Source organism: Oncorhynchus mykiss, chromosome 21 (genome assembly GCF_013265735.2).
Source record: "Oncorhynchus mykiss isolate Arlee chromosome 21, USDA_OmykA_1.1, whole genome shotgun sequence".
Classification (NCBI taxonomy): domain Eukaryota; kingdom Metazoa; phylum Chordata; class Actinopteri; order Salmoniformes; family Salmonidae; genus Oncorhynchus; species Oncorhynchus mykiss.
In genome coordinates, this window is record NC_048585.1 from 53348385 (window position 1) to 53367360 (window position 18976).

Here is an 18976-nt window from a genome sequence, read left to right on the forward strand (position 1 = left end):
TCGGAGATTTCCGAGTTCCTAGTTGTCTTAATCGCACTAAAGTCGGAGATTTCCGAGTTCCTAGTTGTTTTGAACGCGGAAGTAGACTTTAAACTACAACTCCCATCATCAGACCCGTTCTAGATTTGTCTGTAGTGCCACATCATTTGATGTCACTGCCGCACCTGCGCAGCCATCTTGTACTTCTAGCGAGGAGCGGACACAGAAAGAAATCAAAAGGATCAAATAAACCTGTCAAATCAGAAGAAAATAGGAATGTCTTTAAACGTTATATAGCCTCATAACGATTAGACACCCAAGAAGGACAAGGTTAGGTTAAAAAAAAGACGGTGAAATAGACATTCAAGTGCTTCGGATATCCAGACCTACAAGTCATATTTTGCTTGTGAGTGAGAGGAGGAACAGTCAAATCGCCGAAAGAAAAACACATCCCGAACATCAGTCAAATCATGAATCCAGAATAGTGAGTAGACCCGCCGACCCACTAATATATTTTACTGTAACGGTACATGAATTATCAAACAAGCTATTGTTTGGTGCGGGCAGTTCCATAACATGAGTTTCGAGCGGTATGTAGCTATTCAGCTAGCTAGCGTCAGCTGATCTCTTTCCCGTGCCAACCAACGCTAGCTAGCATAATGTTTTACATACACATAGCTAGCTAGGCATCACGTCATTGATATAACGTTACGCATTGTCAACAAATACAGCTAGCTTTCTTGTCCCTTAAACATCTGTCACTTGTGTGTGGCCCTGAAATGCTTGGTGCGGTGGTGACCGGAGAATTAGGACGTTGTGCTTAAACGTCACCCCGGTGCAGTAGTTACAGTAGCAGGTGAGATCTGAGATCGCTTTGTCAGAAAGACACACTCACAGTTCTGTGAAGGTTCTTTGTAATGTAATGTAGCTAACTAGCTAATAATAACTATGTTAATGTTCGGGCCAAAACTTAGGTGCTACTGAGCCAGAGTATATGGGCTTGAGGAGACGAGATCTGCTCTGACGCACAGGATCCTTCAATTCAAAGTCCCATTGACCAGCTGTGCAAACGTTATGTCAATTCCTTTAGGTACTCACCAGAATATGCAATTTCGCCGAACAACTATCGTCATTACTGCCGTTGCCAACGTTATGTACTTTTTAAAAAAAAAAGGTCTAAATAAAAATAATATTATTTCGCGATACTGTAGTGCTGCTGGATCAGTCGACCTGTGCGCGGCAGTAATGAGTGATTTTTATCGGAGGTGCTGAAGGGAGAAGGAGCCTCGTAAGGAGACCAGAGTGTGGGTGTGTCAAAAGCGCTCTGCCATAGATTAGACCAGGGTTGGGAAATTTTGATGGGGGTGGGGGCCACAAAAAAACGGAACTCATCATGAGGGGCCAGTGGCTCATGGGTCTGCATACCCACATTGATACCCCCCACCTTGAAGGCAAAACATTTTAGCAGCCCCCCTCTTGACAGTGAAGAGAACATAATTCTACACATTTTTCCATAGGGTGGAGGCAGATGTTTGCAGTTTTTAATATAACTGATGATCAATTGGTTTAGATAGTTGGCCGCTAGACTAATTTACCAATCTATAAAATGTCAGCTGACACGGGCTAATTGAGTGACTGCTGATTCGTTTTCCATACACCCACTCCTTTCGAAACACCCACTCGCCCATACTCCGGTCGCCATATTGGACTGCAGCTAGCCATACTTGGCCGAAGGTGGATTTGGGAGTACATACCGTGTGTAACGGCAGTAATGGCAGTCATGATGATAGTTGCTCAGCATAATATTAAACATTTAGTTCTGTGTACAGCCAGAGGCACAGCTAAATGCCCTATGTAAAAGTAGTTGCTTGAACACAAATTAATATTGGTATCACCATGATGTGATCATTTCTTGCCTCGGCAGTCTTTCTCCACACTTTCTTTAGTACCACTGCAATATTACGGTACCAAAACATAATTCAACTTATGATACCAACATTTTAGAATACCGTTTCATATGATACTACCGACCGAAAGAACCTGCTGGCGCCTGTTATAAGATGTTTATAAAGTCCTTTTTGTTGATAAATTCAGTTGAATTTAAGAAAAAGCCATTAGTCTCCTTGAATGCGCAGGTCCAATAATATCCATTTCACTTTCATGCGCATATCACATGTGGCAGCTGTAATCATCGAGCTACATCCTCTGCCAGCCCTCACTCACCTGCTTCTCTCCATCCTCTCTTCATGCGCATCTATTTTTCCATCAGTTTTTTAAGTATAATTTAGCAGGGATACAGACCCTGATGAGTCTTCTGTTAGTTGTACATTTGTTACATTGGAGCAGCGTGCAGAGTGTGCAATGTTGATACATTGTATAATTTAATCGCCTGTTATAACCAAGAGCACTCACCAGCCTGTGGAGACTTTGCAAGTTCACTGTCATGCCGCCTCTGTGTGTCAGAGAGGGAAACTGGAGCACCGTTCGCGACAGGCATGCACCTTTACAGCAAAGAAAACGGCTTGTCTCTAGCCTAAACTGTTCAAATATGACTCATATTACCAGAGGTCTTGTCTCTAGCCTAAACTGTTCAAATAAGACTCATATTACCAGAGGTCTTGTCTCTAGCCTAAACTGTTCAAATATGACCCATATTACCAGAGGTCTTGTCTCTAGCCTAAACGGTTCAAATATGACCCATATTACCAGAGGTCTTGTCTCTAGCCTAAACTGTTCAAATATGACCCATATTACCAGAGGTCTTGTCTCTAGCCTAAACTGTTCAAATATGACCCATATTACCAGAGGTCTTGTCTCTAGCCTAAACGGTTCAAATATGACCCATATTACCAGAGGTCTTGTCTCTAGCCTAAACGGTTCAAATATGACCCATATTACCAGAGGTCTTGTCTCTAGCCTAAACGGTTCAAATATGACCCATATTACCAGAGGTCTTGTCTCTAGCCTAAACTGTTCAAATATGACCCATATTACCAGAGGTATTGTCTCTAGCCTAAACTGTTCAAATATTACCCATATTACCAGAGGTCTTGTCTCTAGCCTAAACGGTTCAAATATGACCCATATTACCAGAGGTCTTGTCTCTAGCCTAAACTGTTCAAATATGACCCATATTACCAGAGGTCTTGTCTCTAGCCTAAACGGTTCAAATATGACCCATATTACCAGAGGTCTTGTCTCTAGCCTAAACTGTTCAAATATGACCCATATTACCAGAGGTCTTGTCTCTAGCCTAAACTGTTCAAATATGACTCATATTACCAGAGGTCTTGTCTCTAGCCTAAACTGTTCAAATATGACTCATATTACCAGAGGTCTTGTCTCTAGCCTAAACTGTTCAAATAAGACTCATATTACCAGAGGTCTTGTCTCTAGCCTAAACGGTTCAAATATGACCCATATTACCAGAGGTCTTGTCTCTAGCCTAAACGGTTCAAATATGACCCATATTACCAGAGGTCTTGTCTCTAGCCTAAACTGTTCAAATATGACCCATATTACCAGAGGTCTTGTCTCTAGCCTAAACTGTTCAAATATGACCCATATTACCAGAGGTCTTGTCTCTAGCCTAAACGGTTCAAATATGACCCATATTACCAGAGGTCTTGTCTCTAGCCTAAACGGTTCAAATATGACCCATATTACCAGAGGTCTTGTCTCTAGCCTAAACTGTTCAAATATGACCCATATTACCAGAGGTCTTGTCTCTAGCCTAAACTGTTCAAATATGACCCATATTACCAGAGGTCTTGTCTCTAGCCTAAACGGTTCAAATATGACCCATATTACCAGAGGTCTTGTCTCTAGCCTAAACGGTTCAAATATGACCCATATTACCAGAGGTCTTGTCTCTAGCCTAAACGGTTCAAATATGACCCATATTACCAGAGGTCTTGTCTCTAGCCTAAACTGTTCAAATATGACCCATATTACCAGAGGTCTTGTCTCTAGCCTAAACGGTTCAAATATGACCCATATTACCAGAGGTCTTGTCTCTAGCCTAAAATGTTCAAATATGACCCATATTACCAGAGGTCTTGTCTCTAGCCTAAACAGTTCAAATATGACCCATATTACCAGAGGTCTTGTCTCTAGCCTAAACTGTTCAAATATGACCCATATTACCAGAGGTCTTGTCTCTAGCCTAAACGGTTCAAATAAGACTCATATTACCTATTGGGATTTAGCACACATTTTATATAATTTCACAAACAACGTTGTTCAGTTATGTTACCTAGCTAGCTGACAGTAGGTCTAGGCACATTTGATTTGCCCAGGAAAAAAAGGACAAGGCTCTGCTGTCTTGAGATGTATTTCAAAAAGTAGGATTCATATAGGCCTAATAACTATTTCAAAAATCTATTTCTTACAAGTGCTCTTTAAATTCTGTTTGGTTCCTAACGTCTTAAAAATTGGTAGCAGTGTGTGTGTATTTGTTGGAGAGAGAGTGGTGTGTGTTTATGAGAAAGGGAGACCAGGGAGGGTGTGCGGAACAGAGGGAAAGTGTGTGTGTCTGTTAACTGAAGGGTAAAGAAGGTTTCATGTTGTGTTTTCCCCTTACTGCTACAATAACATGTAGATCATTATGCATGTATACTGAATGAAAATATAAACGCAACAATTTCAAAGATTTTACTTAGTTATAGTACATAGAAGGAAATCAGTCAATTGAAATAAATAAATTAGGCCCTAATCTATGCATTTCACTTTGCTGGGCAGTGGCCATGAGAGTGCATAGGCCCACCCATTTGGGAGCCAGGCCCAGCTAATCAGAATGAGTTTTTCCCCACAAAAGGGCTTTATTACAGAAAAAAATACTTCTCAGCAACCCCCCTCCTCAGACGATCCCACAGGCGAAGAAGCCGGATGTGGAGGTCCTGGTCTGCCGTGATCACGTTGCTGTGGTTGTGAGGCCAGTTGGATGTACTGCCCAATTATCTAAAATGACGTTGGAGGTGGAATATGGTAGAGAAATGAGCATTCAATTCTCTGGCAACAGCTCTGTTGGACATGCCTGCAGTCAGCATGCCAATTGCACGCTCCGCTCCCTCAACTTGAGACATCTGTGGTGTTGTGTGACACAACTGCACATTCTAGTTGCCTTTTATTGCATCCAGCACAAGGTGCATCTGTGTAATGAGCATGCTGTTTAATCAGCTTCTTGATATGCCACACCGGTCAGGTAGATGGATAAACATGAAACACTTTACATGTTGCGATTATATTTTTGTTGAGGATATAATCCTTCCTCCCATTCCTCCAGCCAAATCACAGATATGCCTTTGCAAATATGAGCAAATCAGCCATTCTATGCCATATATTATTATACACTGAACGGTTCAATGTTTTGTATTGAGTGAGAAGTGTGAATTTCAGTGACAGGTTTTTGCGTAGCACATGCGTAAACCATTTAGAAAACGGAAAAAACCGTCCGGGGAACGGGGCGAACAGGACACTAGGCCACTGATTATGTTTTTCTTCCCGTGGTATTGCGATACTACTCTATCATATCGTTAGTAACACTTTGGTACCGTGACAACACTAATCCTAAATAGAATAAATTGATGCAACTTGACATCAGTAGTAGGGCTTATTACTAGAGTCAAGTAGCAACAGTGTTTATAATGTCTAGTCTTTGGTCTAATGCTGGATGCTTTCATTTCAGTGACTACCTGTTCAAGCTCCTCCTTATTGGTGACTCCGGTGTGGGAAAGTCCTGTCTTCTGCTCCGCTTTGCTGTAAGTATACTCACTGTATATACTATTACTGTACACAGCTATTTAGTAAGTGGCGTTCTGGTGCCTTCTGTCAAAAATGCAGTTTCCTGGATCTGTCTAACTGTTCTCTCTTCCCTGCCTCCAGGATGACACCTACACAGAGAGCTACATCAGCACCATCGGTGTAGACTTCAAGATCCGCACCATCGAGCTGGACGGCAAGACCATCAAACTACAGATTGTGAGTCTGACACAATGACCACCTCTACCACTATCAACACCACTACCACGACCAACACCACGACCAACACCTCTACCTCTACCACCACCACTACCAACTCCTCTACCAACACCACTACCACGATCAACAACACGACCAACACCTCTACCTCCACCACTACCAACTCCTCTACCAACACCACTACCACGATCAACAACACGACCAACACCTCTACCAACACCTCTACCAACACCTCTACCTCTACCACCACCAACACCTCTACCACCACCAACACCTCTACCACCACCAACACCACTACCACGACCAACACCACTACCAACTCCTCTACCACCACCTCTACCACTATCAACACCACTACCACGACCAACACCTCTATCAACACCTCTACCTCTACCACCACCACTACCAACTCCTCTACCAACACCACTACCACGATCAACAACACGACCAACACCTCTACCTCCACCACTACCAACTCCTCTACCAACACCACTACCACAATCAACAACACGACCAACACCTCTACCAACACCTCTACCTCTACCAACACCTCTACCACCACCAACACCTCTACCACCACCAACACCACGACCAACTCCTCTACCACCACCACTACCAACTCCTCTACCACCACCACTACCAACTCCTCTACCACTACCAACACCACAACCAATACCTCTACCACTATCACCACCACTACCAACTCCTCTACCTCCACCACTACCAACTCCCCTACCACCACCTCTACCACTACCAACACCACAACCAACACCTCTACCACCACCACTACCAACTCCACTACTTCTACCACCACCACTACCAACTCCTCTACCACCACCTCTACCAACACCACTACCTCTACCACACCACCGCCTCTACCACTACCACCACCACTGCCAACTCCACTACCACCACCTCTACCACTACCTCTACCACTACCACCACCTCTACCAACACCACTACCTCTACCACACCACCGCCTCTACCACTACCACCACCACTGCCAACTCCACTACCACCACCTCTACCACCACCACTACCAACACCTCTACCACTACCACCACCTCTACCACTACCAACACCTCTACCACTACCATTACCTCTACCACTACCTCTACCACTACCACTACCACCACCTCTACCACCACCTCTACCAACACCTCTACCAACACCACTACCAACACCTCTACCACTACCAACACCTCTACCACTACCAACACCACCACCTCTACCACTACCACCACCTCTACCACTACCACCACCACCACCTCTACCAACACCACTACCACTACCTAGACCACTACCAACACCATCACCATCACCACTACCAACACCTCTACCACCTCTACCACTACCACCACCTCTACCACTACCACCACCTCTACCACTACCACCACCTCTACCACTACCACCACCTCTACCAACACCACTACCACCACCTCTACCAACACCACTACCACTACCACCACCTCTACCAACACCACTACCACCACCTCTACCAACACCACCACCTCTACCACTACCAACTAGTCGACCGATTTATGATTTTTCAACGCCGATACCTATTATTGGAGGACCAAAAAAAGCAGATACCGATTAATCTGACTTATTTATTTATTTGTAATAATGACAATTACAACAATACGAAATGAACACTTATTTTAACTTAATATAATACATCATTAAAAATCCATTTAGCCTCAAATAAATAATGAAACATGTTGAATTTGGTTTGAATAATGCAAAAACAAAGTGTTGGAGAAGAAAGTAATGTGTGCCATGTAAAAAAGCTAACGTTCCTTAAGTTCCTTGCTCAGAACATAAGAACATATGAAAGTTGGTGTTTCCTTTTAACATGAGACTTAAATATTCCAAGGTAAGAGGTTTTTAGGTTGTAGTTAATATAGTATTTATAGGACTATTTCTCTCTCTACCATTTGTATTTCATTTACCTTTGACTATTGGATGTTCCTATAGGCACTATAGTATTGCAGTATAGTGTAACAGTATAGCTTCCGTCCCTCTCCTCGCCTCAAACCAGGAACACATCGACAACAGCCACACTCGAAGCAGCGTTACCCATCGCTCCACAAAAGTCGCGGCCCTTGCAGAGCAAGGGGAATAACTACTCCTCAGAGCGAGTGACGTTTGAAACGCTATTAGCGCGTACCCAGCTAACTAGCTAGCCATTTCACATTGGTTACACCAGCCATTAGGCTGAAAGGCTTGAAGTCATAAACAGCGCTGTGCTTGCGAGGAGCTGCTGGCAAAATGCACAAAAGTGCTGTTTGAATGAATGATTACGGGCCTGCTGCTGCTCAGTCAGACTGCTCTATCAAATCAGACTTAATTATAACATAATAACACACAGAAATACGAGCCTTTGGTCATTAATATGGTCGAATCCGGAAACTACCATTTCGAAAACAAACTTTTATTATTTCAGTGAAATACGGAACCGTTCGGTATTTTATCTAACGGGTGGCATCCTTAAGTCTAAATATTCTTGTTACATTGCACAACCTTCAATGTTATGTCATAATTATGTAAAATTCTGGCAAATTAGTTCGCAATGAGCCAGGCAGCCCAAACTATTGCATATACACTGACTCTGCGTGCAATGAACGCAAGAGAAATGACACAATTTCACCTGGTTAATATTGCCTGCTAACCTGGATTTCTTTTAGCTAAATATGCAGGTTTAAAAATATATACTTCTGTGTATTGATTTTAAGAAAGGCATTGGTATTTATGGTTAGGTACAGTCGTCCAACGATTGTGCTTTTTTCGCAAACGCGCTTTTGTTAAATCATCCCCCAGCGTTGCATCGATTACATGCAACACAGGACACGCTAGATAAACTAGTAATCTCATCAACCATCAACTAGTGATTATGATTGATTGATTGTTTTTTATAAGATAAGTTTAATGCTAGCTAGCAACTTACCTTGGCTTCTTACTGCATTCTCGTTACAGGCAGTCTCCTCGTGGAGTGCAATGAGAGGCAGGTGGTTAGAGCGTTGGACTAGTTAACTGTAAGGTTGCAAGATTAGATCCCCTGAGCTGACAAGGTGAAAATCTGTCGTTCTGCCCCTGAAAAAGGCTGTTAACCCACCGTTCCTAGGCCGTCATTGAAAATAAGAATGTGTTCTTAACTGACTTGCCTAATTAAATAAAGGTATAAAAAAAATCGGCACCCAAAAATACAGATTTCTGATTGTTATGAAAACTTGAAATCGTCCCTAATTAAATCGGCCATTCCGATTAATCGGTCGACCTCTACTACCAACATCACCGCACCACCACTACCAACAGTGTGACTACCACCACTGACCCCAATTATTCGTCTGGTTCAAGATTTTTTGTTGTGTCGAGCAGCTGCAAATGTATATATTTGTTATGGCACACCTGTCTTATTTGCACCCATCTCAGTGAACTAATCCACTGTATATATTTGTTATGGCACACCTGTCTTATTTGCACCCATCTCAGTGAACTAATCCACTGTATATATTTTGTTATGGCACACCTGTCTTATTTGCACCCATCTCAGTGAACTAATCCACTGTATATATTTTGTTATGGCACACCTGTCTTATTTGCACCCATCTCAGTGAACTAATCCACTGTATATATTTGTTATGGCACACCTGTCTTATTTGCACCCATCTCAGTGAACTAATCCACTGTATATATTTTGTTATGGCACACCTGTCTTATTTGCACCCATCTCAGTGAACTAATCCACTGTATATATTTTGTTATGGCACACCTGTCTTATTTGCACCCATCTCAGTGAACTAATCCACTGTATATATTTGTTATGGCACACCTGTCTTATTTGCACCCATCTCAGTGAACTAATCCACTGTATATATTTTGTTATGGCACACCTGTCTTATTTGCACCCATCTCAGTGAACTAATCCACTGTATATATTTTGTTATGGCACACCTGTCTTATTTGCACCCATCTCAGTGAACTAATCCACTGTATATATTTTGTTATGGCACACCTGTCTTATTTGCACCCATCTCAGTGAACTAATCCACTGTATATATTTTGTTATGGCACACCTGTCTTATTTGCACCCATCTCAGTGAACTAATCCACTGTATATATTTGTTATGGCACACCTGTCTTATTTGCACCCATCTCAGTGAACTAATCCACTGTATATATTTGTTATGGCACACCTGTCTTATTTGCACCCATCTCAGTGAACTAATCCACTGCGGAGGCACAGTTCAAGAAGGGGAGTGTGGCTGCGCTATGCACATCTCTCCAGAATGCGCTCTCTCCCGCAAATTTGTGCACATTCATTGTTTCTTAACTTCATTGTGTGAATCGTTTGTGTTTAATTGCTAGTATCTATCAATTCCCCATTACATACAGTATCACCAGTAGTACATTTACTGTTAATTCCTTTCATTTCTAATCTACAATGTTTGTTTGGTTACGGTAATGTCTGTTAATGCATTCAATATATTATTATTCTAGTCTTTTACCGTTCTCATTGAGGAGTGGACATGTTATTTACAGAGCACACAACCTATGCTACATTTGTGAGAAACTTGTTTTTGGATTATTTCATTCCATTTACGAGTTTTGTCAATTTAGTCATTGTCTGTTGTTTGGAGCGCTCCTGTCCATGTTGAGTAAGGACGCGCTCCTGATTACGCATAGAAGCTGGCCAATAGGCTACCGTGCATGCTCGCAAATGTAGGCATATAAATGTGCCCATTTGGGGATCTGATAGTATTTCTGATTGGCTTAATGCACCACCGCTAATGACCTGTGGAGCTTCTCAAAGTAATGTTTTCTTCACCTCTAACAGCAAGCAAAACACAGTCTGTTTTTAACATCCATTGAGAATTACAATAGTTCCTCATTCAATAGGCCTACGTGATTACTTCTTATCCCAAGCGCAAACAAGGGAAAGGGGGATACCTAGTCAGTTGTTCAACTGAAATGTGTCTTCCACATTTAACCCCTCTGAATCAGAGAGGTGCGAAGTAGCCTACAGCTGTGTGTCTGTCCCGAGCTCACTGGCACGGTAAAGGCCCAGAATATTTTAGACAATGTTGCAAGGAGCTTCCGTTCTGACCCAAGTTTATAGTTGATACAATGTTTTAAGTTCATTGCAGACAGGCCATTTTTAGCCCATGTGATTTATATCATATTTATTTTAATCAGGATATTTTCTACCTGCAATGGGTTTATTTGTTTGCTTCATAGGCTAGTTTTACATATTTGGCAATAGAAGTAACTTATGTTTATCATTTTCATTTAGGTTTGGATATAATTTTGATTAACCACATGACAATGATTTTGAGATATGAAGACATTATTATAAATGAAATGAAACTATATGCATATGAAAACCATAACGGGCGTGCAGATTGGTAGAAATGGTAAGATAAATGGACGTTCCACATGAGACAGTTTGCAGACTCTTTGTGTAGCCTTTTACCGGCAACTTCCGGAGAGTAATGACAGAATCTGGGAAAGCCAGTAGGAGCGGGAAGAGGATGGTCGGGACAGGTTAGGTTTTTTTTCCTTCTGGTTATCTGTATCTCTGGCTCCCTCTTGAGTAATTTGTGTCGTATTTCATCAAACAGTGAGCTTAAAGCATCAGACAAGTATCGTTGATTTTATTAAAACAACACCACCATTACTGCCACTCCCAACACCACCACCACTGCCCACACCCACCACCACCACTCCCCACTCCCACCACCACCACCACTGCCCACTCCCAACACCACCACCACTGCCCACTCCCAACACCACCACCACTGCCCACTCCCAACACCACCACCACTCCCCACTCCCACCACCACCACCACTCCCCACTCCCACCACCACCACCACTGCCTACTCCCAACACCACCACCACTGCCCACTCCCAACACCACCACCACTGCCCACTCCCAACACCACCACCACTGCCCACTCCCAACACCACCACCACTGCCCACTCCCAACACCACCACCACTGCCCACTCCCACCACCACTGCCCACTCCCCACTCCCACCACCACTGCCCACTCCCCACTCCCACCACCACTGCCCACTCCCAACACCACCACCACTGCCCACTCCCAACACCACCACCACTGCCCACTCCCAACACCACCACCACTGCCCACTCCCAACACCACCACCACTGCCTACTCCCAACACCACCACCACTGCCCACTCCCAACACCACCACCACTGCCCACTCCCAACACCACCACCACTCCCCACCACCACTGCCCACTCCCAACACCACCACCACCACTGCCCACTCCCAACACCACCGCCACTCCCCACTCCCACCGCCACTCCCCACTCCCACCACCACTGCCCACTCCCAACACCCCCACCACCACTGCCCACTCCCAACACCACCGCCACTCCCCACTCCCACCGCCACTCCCCACTCCCACCACCACTGCCCACTCCCAACACCACCACCACCACTGCCCACTCCCAACACCACCGCCACTCCCCACTCCCACCGCCACTCCCCACTCCCACCACCACTGCCCACTCCCAACACCCCCACCACCACTGCCCACTCCCAACACCACCGCCACTCCCCGCGCCTTTATTCCAACACCATTTCTTGACTAGATTTGATAAACGGTTCAGTAACCTAGTTATGTTGCTTAGCTTTACCTCCTGTGTTTGCTCTGTAGTTTAACGACTCACCCTAAGGCTAAACAACAGGGACCCCGTTCTGTTCCTAACATGCCTCTTTAGATCCAAGGAGGTGCACTATAGATGTTAGTGTGATTTTCTATTGACCATACATACCTAGTGCTAATCCAGATGCTTTCAGGACAGGAATGATGTGAACTTGGGTGACGACAGGCAAGTGTGTGTTTTTTAGTCATTTAAATGAACCTGGTCTGTTTTGTTTGTTGGCATTCAACACCTCTCTCTCCCCTCCATGTCACTTTTGTCGTTCTCCACTCCCTCCCTCTCTCAGTGGGACACTGCTGGTCAGGAGAGGTTCCGCACCATCACCTCCAGTTACTACAGGGGCGCCCACGGCATCATCGTGGTCTATGATGTCACAGATCAGGTGGGTCATTAGTTCGGAGGCGATCTGTGCTAGACATAGTCCTACTGGGTTTGAACTATTCTTAATCAAATGCTGTACTTCCCAAGTCCTTTTGACATACTACAATGTTGTCTTTTGCATGGACATATTAGCCCTCTACCTGTTTCTCACATGCCTGTAGGATAGGCAGCCATTCACTGTCACTAATCTCACGCTTTGTCTTGTGTGTCTCCGTCCTGCTCTGTAGGAGTCGTACAACAATGTGAAGCAGTGGCTGCAGGAGATCGATCGCTACGCCAGCGAGAACGTCAACAAGCTGCTGGTGGGGAACAAGTGTGACCTCACCACCAAGAAAGTAGTGGACTACACAACAGCCAAGGTACAGCTACCATACAACACCTACAATCCCAGATGAAATGCACTCCCTATGTATAGTGTTTAGGAGATTTCAGGCTACACAAATCAATTATTGAATTTCTTTGTTTTGAGCGCTCAATATCTCTCTAAATCTATATCATCCTTAATGTGGTAATACCTGAGGGGATCGAATGCATAATATTAGATCATTTAACTTTTTTTTTTCATTGGTCAGATTTTTTTTAAAGATACTTTGAGTCAAAAGCATAGATATAATATTGTGATATGCAACTGTATAAATAATTTCCCCACCACTAGTGCATATTAAACTCACAGACAAAATTACGCACCATACTGCCAGTACTTTTTGACAATTTAACGTGTACAATACCAACATTTTTGAACCGTTATACAGCTTTTTAATGAACAATACAACAGGCTGAGAGAGGCTGGACTGAGGGCTTGTAGGCCTGCTGTAAGGCAGGTCCTCACCAGACATCACCGACAACAACGTTGCCTATGGGCACAAACCCACCGTCGCTGGACCAGACAGGACTGGCAAAAAGTGCTCTTCACTGACGAGTCGCGGTTTTGTCTCACCGGGGGTGATGGTCGGATTCGCATTTATCGTCGAAGGAATGAGCGTTACACTGAGGCCTGTACTCAGGAGCGGGATCGGTTTGGAGGTGGAGGGTCCGTCATGGTCTGGGGAGGTGTGTCACAGCATCATCGGACTAAGCTTGTTGTCATTGCAGGCAATCTCAATGCTGTGCGTTACAGGGAAGACATCCTCCTCCCTCATGTGGTACCCTTCCTGCAGGCTCATCCTGACATGACCCTCCAGCATGACAATGCCACCAGCCATACTGCTCGTTCTGTGAGTGATTTCCCGCAAGACAGGAATGTCACTGTTCTGTCATGGCCAGTGAAGAGCCCGGATCTCAATCCCATTGAGCACGTCTGGGACCTGTTGGATCGGAGGGTGAGGGAAAGGACCATTCCCCCCAGAAATGTTGGGAACTTGCAGGTGCCTTGGTGGAAGAGTGGGGTAACATCTCACAGCAAGAACTGGCACATCTGGTGCAGTCCATGAGGAGGAGATGTACTGCAGTACTTAATGCAGCTGGTGGCCACACTGTTACTTTTCATTTTGACCCCCCCCCCCCCCCCCCCCCCCTTGTTCAGGGACACATTATTCAATTTCTGTTAGTCACATGTCTATGGAACTTGTTCAGTTTATGTCTCAGTTGTTGAATCTTGTTATGTTCATACACATATTTACACATGTTAAGTTTGCTGGAAATAAACGCAGTTGATTGTGCGAGGACGTTTATTTTTTTGCAGAGGTTACGTACGCACACACACACGCACACACACACATACATAAAATACCTACGTTTGACCCCTATCTATTCTGTCCCTATTTGCCGCCTGCAGGAATTTGCTGACTCCCTGGCCATCCCCTTCCTGGAAACAAGTGCCAAGAACGCCACCAACGTGGAGCAGGCCTTCATGACCATGGCTGCTGAGATCAAGAAGAGGATGGGCCCCGGGGCCACAGCTGGAGGGGACAAGCCCAACCTGAAGATCGACAGCACCCCTGTCAGGCAGTCTGGAGGGGGGTGCTGTTAAACTGGACTCTGTTCTGGATGCTTTCCTCTTCTTCACCCTCCCTGCTCTGGGCTTCACTTCCTCCACCTCTTAATCCCTCAGCCTCCCTCCCATCTCCCGTTCTCTTACTCTTGCCGCGGGATGGGTGGTTGGATAGGGAGGGGAGGAGTTGAGGGGTGAGAACTGGGGACTGACTTTAAGACCATATCTCCCCACAAAAAAGTAAAGAGAAAAGTTAGGTGGGGTTTAGGTTGAGAACTTTTTTTTCTTTTTTTCCAAGCGATGAGTCAGGAACGTAAACAGATATGCGAAAAGATTGGTATTGACTTAGAGGAGTACTGGGTGATAGAAGATTAGGTTTTAGATTCCGGCGAGCGCTTATCTCTCTCCCTCTCCTGTTTACACACACACATACACACACACACACATACACACACGCACACACACGCACACACACAGACAGACAGACAACAGGGGGCGGAGTGATTCTCCCACAGGAAGTCGTCACAGGTGAGGTTCTCTTTCCTTTAGGCTATGTCTGTCATTGCTATCCAATGGAAGTCCTATAGCAAATTCAGTTTAGAGTGCTACAGTAATCTGTAATTTATGTATTGGACCTGTTTTATCTCAGACTGCTGGGGTGCCTTGTAGTCATGACTACGTGTCACCATCTTAAGTCTGTTTATAGGTGTCAAGTGAGTGACGTTTTCAATCTAGCCTACGGTCTACGTTCCACATGCAATAGTAACACTAATGCACTATTTATACCCATGTATCCATCCATCCATCATCCATTGTATGAACTGAATTGGCGTTGGGGCAGACTGCACCACTACCAGCGTCCTAACAACTGAGTCATCCAATATATTAATCGATGAGGATACGGGTATCTAGGATACGGGTATCTTAGAAATATAATGAATAGACCGGACTCTGAAGGAAGGCATCAGCAGAGAGGGGAGAGACATACACTTTGTCTGTGTGGAGAAGAGGGTGCTGGGAAGGATCGCTCTGACTCCACGTAGAGCCTGAGCTTTAGGTTGATTCGACACAGAACAGGAGAACTTTTGGTTGAACTTGGAATCACTCCTTCCCTTCATCCCTCTACATGCAGACGGGAGGATGGAGTGAGAGAGACTCTTGTTTTTTTCGAGTGCTTTAATATACTGTATGGTGTTAGTTAGCTCACATCACTCCTTGTTAGGATTTCACATGTAAAAAAAGACCAAACAAAAAAAACACAGAAATATTAGAGATCTGCTTAAGTCATGTTTGTATGTCTTTTAAGTTGTCAGGACTCTATATTACAGTATGCCCAAGGTGGTTCTTCAACATAAACAGACAGTGTACACACACACACAGAACGGGGCATGACGTAGTACTAGATTAGTATGTCGGGGCTTGGGCAAGCGATATTCAACTAATTAACAGGACATATGAAACAAGAAATTTGCAATATTCTCTCTTCATATTCATAGATTATTGGTTCATATTATTTTATTGTTATTACAATGATTTTATTATTTGATATTTGTATTTTCTGTAGTTTTTTTCTAATCGAAAAAGCTTGTAAAAATTGCTTGAAATGTTGTCCAACTTTCTTTATCGGGTGGGTTGGGATGTTTGGTCGGGTGGGTTGGGATGTTGTTTGGTCGGGGGGTTGGGATGTTTGGTCGGGGGAGTTGGGGAGTTGTCTCTGAAAGCTACTGTTCCCTCCTGTGCCTCACTGGACTGAAGGATACGGACCGCGTGCATAACCTCTGTAATATGTCACCCCACAGGTTCTTTATGCCTTGGCCATGGCCCACTTCTCAGACCGTGTTGCCATCCACCATTTGTCATCACGTGTCCCACAGTGCATTTATTTTATGGTTGTCATGGTTTCATGTCAGTTAGTGTGGTCATTATGAAGCGTAGCCAACTCATTACCCCTCTCTTTAGATCAGTGCGTGAATGGTGTTCTTCAATCTTCATCATTGTCAACTGCTAGCTAGTTCCAGTAGCCTCTATATAGCTTAAGACATGGCGTGTGTTTGGCTGATCAGAATGTGTGTTAATGGGCCTGGCTGTCCTGACTGAGTTCCCCTTCTACAGGAACCTGCCCTGACTGAGTCCCCCTTCTACAGGAACCTGCCCTGCGCCGTTCCCTTCCCAGTCTGTCCTCATGGTTCTCATGGCTGTGTGTGATTTCTCAGGCATTCCTATGGAACTATGGAACCTAGCAGGAAAGTGGAGAAAACCCTCCAACCCCTGACCTTAACCAACCCCTGACCTTAACCAGCGCTAGTTTTGGATTAATGTAATGCACTACAGTACGGCTAATACTACTAATATGGCCTCTAAGCGTTTGTGTTCTTGACAACAGAGAATATTGGCCTTTTGTTCGTTATTACAACCTCAGTTTTCAATCCATTTTTCTGTAGAAGTAGTCATGGTTTACAACGGGACTTTAGGAAAATGGTTGAAATTGCAGTGACGTACTGTTAGCCAGGACTGGACCCACAGACTCGTTACAGCACTACAGTGAGCCTGTTGTGGAATGGACACGTCCATCTTGTCCTCTTGGTTAGCCCTTGACACGTCCTCTTGGTTAGCCCTTGACACGTCCTCTTGGTTAGCCCTTGACACGTCCTCTTGGTTAGCCCTTGACACGTCCATCTTGTCCTCTTGGTTAGCCCTTGACACGTCCATCTTGTCCTCTTGGTTAGCCCTTGACACGTCCTCTTGGTTAGCCCTTGACACGTCCATCTTGTCCTCTTGGTTAGCCCTTGACACGTCCATCTTGTCCTCTTGGTTAGCCCTTGACACGTCCTCTTGGTTAGCCCTTGACACGTCCTCTTGGTTAGCCCTTGACACGTCCTCTTGGTTAGCCCTTGACACGTCCTCTTGGTTAGCCCTTGACACGTCCTCTTGGTTAGCCCTTGACACGTCCTCTTGGTTAGCCCTTGACACGTCCTCTTGGTTAGCCCTTGACACGTCCATCTTGTCCTCTTGGTTAGCCCTTGACACGTCCATCTTGTCCTCTTGGTTAGCCCTTGACACGTCCTCTTGGTTAGCCCTTGACACGTCCTCTTGGTTAGCCCTTGACACGTCCTCTTGGTTAGCCCTTGACACGTCCTCTTGGTTAGCCCTTGACACGTCCATCTTGTCCTCTTGGTTAGCCCTTGACACGTCCATCTTGTCCTCTTGGTTAGCCCTTGACACGTCCTCTTGGTTAGCCCTTGACACGTCCTCTTGGTTAGCCCTTGACACGTCCATCTTGTCCTCTTGGTTAGCCCTTGACACGTCCATCTTGTCCTCTTGGTTAGCCCTTGACACGTCCTCTTGGTTAGCCCTTGACACGTCCATTTTGTCCTCTTGGTTAGCCCTTGACACGTCCATCTTGTCCTCTTGGTTAGCCCTTGACACGTCCTCTTGGTTAGCCCTTGACACGTCCATTTTGTCCTCTTGGTTAGCCCTTGACACGTCCATCTTGTCCTCTTGGTTAGCCCTTGACACGTCCATCTTGTCCTCTTGGTTAGCCCTTGGTGTTGCCAGTCTGACATGGTGCAGTAGGCAGTGTAACTGTTCTAACCTTCGACCTGTATGTCTTTATTACTATGAGAAGAGCAGACTAGAATGGTCGTACTCTTAACGACAACTATGTAAGCGTGTTGTACGGTCATGTTATATGGTCATTGAGCCTGGTTCAGTTTGGCGTTGAGCATTCCATTGGGTTTGAGCATGTTATGTCATGGTCACGTTACGGTCATCATGGTCACGTTACGGTCTTTGAATAAGTCCTAGATTCTGGTTCATTGGGTCGGAGTGAGTTTGACTGTGCTTGAACATTCAGGGGTAGCATGGACTGACTGGTTTTGGCATGCAGACCGGATATGAACTCCCATCGGCCTCTTTAAGCCAATCAATATATTACAACAATGTTCTCTGAATTGCTCCTACGACTCATCGATAAAACGGAAACTGGCTTGGACTTTCCCGGTCGGTCTTCGACAG

The 18976-nt window shown here is 44.8% G+C and overlaps 1 protein-coding gene across 1 annotated transcript; it reads left to right on the top strand.

The window, feature by feature from the left end:
• Positions 1 to 128: 128 nt before the first annotated feature.
• rab1ba (zRAB1B, member RAS oncogene family a) lies at positions 129 to 18729 on the top strand. The gene is made up of 6 exons (XM_036958175.1): positions 129 to 463; positions 5666 to 5738; positions 5863 to 5958; positions 12938 to 13033; positions 13260 to 13391; positions 14807 to 18729. The coding sequence occupies exons 1-6, from the start codon at positions 450 to 452 to the stop codon at positions 14999 to 15001; spliced, it is 606 nt and encodes a 201-aa protein (XP_036814070.1). The 5' UTR covers positions 129 to 449; the 3' UTR covers positions 15002 to 18729.
• Positions 18730 to 18976: the final 247 nt, after the last annotated feature.